The 5720-nt window shown below is 32.0% G+C and overlaps 1 protein-coding gene across 3 annotated transcripts; it reads right to left on the bottom strand.

Moving 5' to 3' along the window:
* Positions 1–816: 816 nt before the first annotated feature.
* LOC18030411 lies at positions 817–4743 on the bottom strand. 3 transcript variants are annotated; one of them, XM_024149414.1, is made up of 14 exons: positions 4568–4743; positions 4399–4476; positions 3810–3859; positions 3663–3716; positions 3492–3544; positions 3300–3372; positions 3062–3123; positions 2712–2780; positions 2255–2360; positions 2012–2079; positions 1790–1890; positions 1605–1700; positions 1419–1486; positions 817–1128 (listed from the first exon to the last, which is right to left on the bottom strand). In XM_024149414.1, exons 1-14 carry the CDS (start codon positions 4634–4636, stop codon positions 1002–1004), a joined length of 1074 nt encoding a protein of 357 aa, XP_024005182.1. In that variant the 5' UTR covers positions 4637–4743; the 3' UTR covers positions 817–1001. The 3 variants fall into 3 exon arrangements, with proteins under 3 accessions (XP_024005182.1, XP_024005183.1, XP_024005184.1); XM_024149415.1 differs by having other exon boundaries at positions 3663–3711; positions 4568–4705; XM_024149416.1 differs by lacking the exon at positions 3810–3859 and having other exon boundaries at positions 4568–4705.
* Between the last annotated feature and the right edge of the window lie 977 nt (positions 4744–5720).

Raw genomic sequence — 5720 nt, 5'->3', positions numbered from 1 at the left:
AGAGATCTAGGGCGAACTAAATCTGAATGTGATTTATTATAGAGTTTTGTGTTTTAAAGATTTTAACTAAGGGGAAAGGTAAAAAATAGACTCAAAATAGAAATGAAATAAGATAAAATAAAGGGTAAAACAGTAAAAAAAATAGGAGCAAAATAAGATAAGTCCATATAAAAAGTATACTTAATAATAATATTCTCTTGAAACCAATCAGAATTGTCCATATCAGCATTTTTGCCATGTCACATTTGACGTGAAATAAATGTTATCATTGACATAAGCAAGATCTGTTTTTTGAACCAATCAAATTAAAACAAATCAGATTTTTTCATTAAACTACATTCTCATTTGATATATAAGATTTATTATATACATAAATGTAATTTAAAAGTCAATTAATACAAAAAATTTTTTTATTTATTTAAGTGATTTAAAACTTAAATTAAATTCTATTAGTTAATTTTCTTTAAAATGTATGATACGTTTTATCTTCATATTGATCGAAACTGATGATGTGTCACTTATATAGAGAGAATTGATAATCTTTTATATATAAAATTAGATAAGATATAAGAAAATGGCTACAATTTTCAGTATCATAACAAAAATAACAAAATTCCGAGATCCTATATAAGGCAATAATGAGAAAATGAATTGTTGGTATGAACAACAATCCAACACAAAAATTGATTAAACCGCAAAAATAATCTACATAGGAAAAAATGGTTACCCATTGGAACCGACCATGCTAAAATTAAATGGGGGATCACCACCTCATAACATCACCGATCATCACCGATCATCACCGGTCGCTATGAGAAACCAAACCAATTATTGTACTCTGTAAATTTCTGTTTGGTTCAAACGTCAAATTAAACCAAACATCAAAAATCAAATTTTACTTCCTACGACCGAAAGTACTAATTTGGTGGATTTTTTTTCCCCCCCTTTTTTTAATCTTACACCAATGGAATCGTGATTTACACATTGCGTTAAAAAGGGTCCTATGGTTTTGTATCGTAGTACATATTGAGTAGTTTCTCTGTATATTCTCCAAACGTCAAGACGCCATTAGAGAGAGAGACATCTTCATGGTTTGTTACTTCCTTGGGAAATGTAAGCTTCTGATCCCTGATAAACCACAAAAACACATTTTTGTTATCAGTTTTTGTACAACATAATCAATGAGTTTTATCTACTTTTTTATAACTTAATCCAGATTTTAAGATGACTTTATTCAGCTAGAAAATTGTAAGGGTTCTTAGTGCATATTCCATTATTCCCTTTAATGATACTATTATCATATTATGTAAAGTCAATTATGTTCACTATTTTTTTTTTTTTTCACTAAGGTTTCAATGTCAAAATCTAGTAACTATAAGAAACTATCAATAAAAAGTTAGCTTAGTTCAGACTAATACCAGTCAGGTTGCATGAACAATGCAAATGTAGATCGCTCTAGACCACAAGCCTCATCTCCTTGTGGCGCCTGAACACGAAAACAAGAAACTATGGGTCGTTTTGGTGTCGAGATCCCAAACTTAATACAATACAAAAATATCCTAGAGTTGAGGCGAGTCATCTGCAAAGGCACGAAATATTATTACCCGTACACAATGAGGTGTAGCACAGAGATAACCTCTCGACAGAATCGCTGTTGTCTCGCCTATTTGGTATGCTATTTCATCTTCTCCATACACAACCTAATCATATGCAAAGGAAGCAATTTCTTAAGAACATTAATCATTATATATAAACGATGCAGAGTCATCAGGAAGGACCATTTGTGTACCTTAACGATCTGACCTGACCGTGTTTGAATGTATAAGCCAGAAGCAGGATCTGGGCAAGGTACTTCCACTGAATTTCTTGAAAATATTGCACGAGTAAGACCTGTGGATAAACGTAGAACGATACACTTAAACAGCTAATACAGAGAGAAAGATGAAAACCGTCTTTAAAAAGGAGGGAACTACACTCTAGTAAAAAGTAACAACTCAGGAAAGCAAGAGACCTGTGAGTGAACCATGGTCTGTATGCCATCCACACCAAGATGAGATGGAATCGTTGTCATCCGTTGTGCTGGATTGAAGACAATATGTCAATATATCAGACAATTAAGTACCTGATCTAGCCCAAATGCAATATCTACCTTTTAAAGAGGCATATATAACATGTCATGTGTACACAAGTATTTAACCACTAGGGACTAAACTCCAAAAGTAAATCAGCAGAGTCAAAGTACATCAAATTTTACCTATCCTGTGCAGGAAAATAGTAAAGCAGACGTCCTTTGTGACACCGAGAGCCAAGTAGTATCTTTTCAAGATTTTGCTTTTCATGTTGTTTTATACCCTTTGACACTGCAAATCATGGATTGTAAAGGGCTTCAGCAAAATAGACAATGACATAAAAATCCAACAATGAGCCTGGTTTCAGAGATTGTATCCACCCACCAATACTAAGTAAACTAATTAGTCTTCATTTTAAGAGTAATAATTGAATTTGGCTACTCTACAGACATAAACAACATGTATTCCGGAATATTAACTTAGTCACAATCTCTGGTTTCTGGATGATATTTCATTAGTGAGATAACGCTATACTATGCTCAATTCCAGACCTATCTTTGCAAGCAAAGCTTTCAATGTCTAAAGGATATCTACTCAAGGATGTTCAAAGATAGATTCAATAACGCCAACAAAATTAATTACCATATCGATCACAGTGGTAAGCTACCATCAGCCCAACTTCGAACATCAGTTTACCAAGAGCTTTGAAAGCTGTCATGTAAGAAAGTAACACTCAGTTCTTTGGAGGAAACTAGTTAACTAGAGAAAAAAATGTAAAGGAGAGAGCATCAACGAAAACAAGCTAAGGTTGCAAACGCAAGCAGATTTCATAAATTATCAAATTCATAGCACCGATCAATCGGAATCATGCTATCATTGATACATAAGAAAAGTAACAATTCGTTCTCAAAGCTGAGACACCAAAAATTTATTACCAAATTAAAAAAAAAAAACCTAACGATATGCAAGTAAAGCAAGTATCACCTAGTTACCTCCTTCGAGTTCCGGCAAAGAATTTCCTGGCCATATGTTTGATCCACAATACCATGGATACCTACATGATAAATAGATGCGAAAAATTATGAAGATAGAAAAGAAGAAGTCTGTAACTTTTAATGCAGACCAGAACATATAGTTCATGTAAACATAACACCAAATACAAAGTAACTTACAATACTATAAAAGCCAAATATTTGGAAAACATAAACCATGAGTATCAGTGTTCTTTACCGCTGGATTTCAGATGAATTACTCGTGGGTACATCTTGTAGAGGATTAGCATAATAAGAACCCTTTAACATGTCTGCACAAACAAATACCCAGAGCAGGCCAAAGAAACTATATTTAGCGAAATATTCGAAGTTCTTCTCAACGAGTAACTATGAAGCAACAGTGCGGCAATAAAACAGTCTATAAGCTCACCAAGCTTCCCGGATTCAAGTTTCTCCTTACCATGACTCCAACCGAAATTATACCTAAGAAGTAACAACGAAAAAAGAGGAGGAGTTAAAATATATATATATATATATATAGAAAAGAAGAAATAAAGTATATAGATTAAACAAAAGAAAATTGCGAGATAGTATTATTCACCTGCTATGAGCATCTTCAAGCTCCCTCTTCACCTCTTCAGGAAGATTAGCTAACCTTTTACAGAGGAAACAAATCATTGAGAGCAAATTGAAAAAAAATCTAATCTTTCATTGAATCAACCAAGCGACACAAACTCAAAAATTTTACCGAGGTGCAAGCTGAAGTAGATTCTGACGTAAATCAGAATACCCTGGAACCTAAAAAAAGAATCAAATTTGAACTTTTTGAACTCCTAATCAAACACAATTTGAGGTAAGAAATTATATAACCTTGACAACAAAAAACTGAACAAAAAACGATCTTTAACTGAATCAAATTTCAAATCATTTTAACTCCTAATCAAACACAATTTGAATGAAGTAAAGAATTACATAAAACTTGAAAACAAAAGAAATATAAACTGACGAAAATGCGACCTTTGATTGAATCAACATTGAAATCTTTTCAACTCCTAATCAAACACGTATTGAGGTAACAAATTACATAACCTTGACAAAAAATGACAGATAAAGTGAAGAAAATATGAACTTCAATAAAATCAAATTTGAAACCTTTTTTAACTCCTAATCAAACACAATTTGAGGTAACAAATTACATATCTTGACAGCAAAAGAAAGATAAACTGAAAAAAAAACGATCTTTAACTAAATCAAAATTTGAAATCTGTATAACAGATTACATAACTCATAAGCTGAAGAAAATTACAATCTTTATGGTGTAAGAAGGTGATTCATACATCTTTAACGGAAATGATTCCAAGTCCATCAGGTCCGAATCCTTGTTCAACCCTCGCAGATAAATCTATGTTGCTCTCCTAATCGAAACAGACATAAGGATTTTTAGAAGACAAAAACCGAACACAGAGAAGCCAAATGATTTAGGCTCAAAAAGATAATTCACTTTACCTTGAGCTCCGAGTAAGATACGGTGACGGTACTAACCGTAGGAACGGTGGATTCCGACGAAAGAGACATATCGCGGTATGTAATCAGATTACGAGGAAAGGAGCTAGAACCGGGGACACGCCAGAGATTTTGGGGATTTGGAAGCAATTGACACAAGTCATGACAACTAGTTAAGTTGTTGATGTGCCTTGGGCTTCGCTTTGTTACTTTTCACTTTTCAGATAGGCTTTTTGATTATTTATATTTTAATTGGATTTTTGCATAGTTGAAATTTTTTTTTTATAACGTCTAAATTAGAAAAATACAATTTAACTAAGTAAACGGAAACTAGAAACTCTCTTAGTCTAGTGGTTCTAAATTATTTTTTGCTTCTACATTAATAATAAATATTAACTAGGTAGGGATCCGCGCCAAGCGCAGACATGCGATGTATACAAAACTGATTACAAAATTTGTAGAAATCAAAGATTGGTAAGTATAATTTTGAGAAACTTTTCCTTGTTTCATGTCATGTGAAGAAGTTCTGTTTGAGAGAATGATCCATTGACGACACATCGATAAGAAGATCCTCATCAGAAATATTATTATCTTCATAATATTTATATTTATCAATAACACGAATAATCCAATAGGCGGCACATCAAGAAAAAGATTCTGATCAGAAATATCATCATCTTCCACTTCATCTACTATGTATTGGTTTTTTTCTCAGACTTCTTCTTCTGATTTTTTTTTTCTTAATTAGATTTTTCAGTAGCTATTATCTAAATAGATCAATAATTTTCTAAAAATTATTCTTCTCATCAAATTTTATTTCGATTCTGAAGTTAATTATTTCATTCGCTAAAAATCAAATATATTATACGATCACATCAAAAAGTATCAAGAGTTTCAATTACTTATTTCTCTCATAATATACTTATTGTTTTGAAATAAAATGTTTTCTGCCAACATTATTAATAAGACACCAAAAATGCTTAATGTTCATCAGCAACAACAAAATTTATTGCTTATATGAAATTTTTTTACACACACTCAATCCTTATCTTCATCTACATATGATTGTATGCAGTGTTTCTCATATGTGGTCGTTTCATCAACAAATGAAATTCATATTGGTCGATAATTTATTAAATAATATTTTGTTGTCTCA

This window comes from Eutrema salsugineum, unplaced genomic scaffold, assembly GCF_000478725.1.
Source record: "Eutrema salsugineum unplaced genomic scaffold, Eutsalg1_0 scaffold_1, whole genome shotgun sequence".
In the NCBI taxonomy this organism is placed as follows: domain Eukaryota; kingdom Viridiplantae; phylum Streptophyta; class Magnoliopsida; order Brassicales; family Brassicaceae; genus Eutrema; species Eutrema salsugineum.
The sequence above is the reverse complement of the archived record's forward strand: the minus strand, read 5'-3'. Positions and strand labels throughout refer to the sequence as shown.

What these genes read in the sequence shown, in the direction of transcription:
- LOC18030411 (XM_024149414.1), bottom strand. Translation starts at nt 4,636, where the DNA reads ATGTCTCTTTCGTCGGAATCCACCGTTCCTACGGTTAGTACCGTCACC. An exon ending in CTACTTCAGCTTGCACCTCG is followed by an intron (nt 3,717 to 3,809) that starts GTAAAATTTTTG and finishes CCTCTGTAAAAG; the next exon opens with GTTAGCTAATCTTCCTGAAG. An exon ending in CTTGAAGATGCTCATAGCAG is followed by an intron (nt 3,545 to 3,662) that starts GTGAATAATACT and finishes GTTACTTCTTAG; the next exon opens with GTATAATTTCGGTTGGAGTC.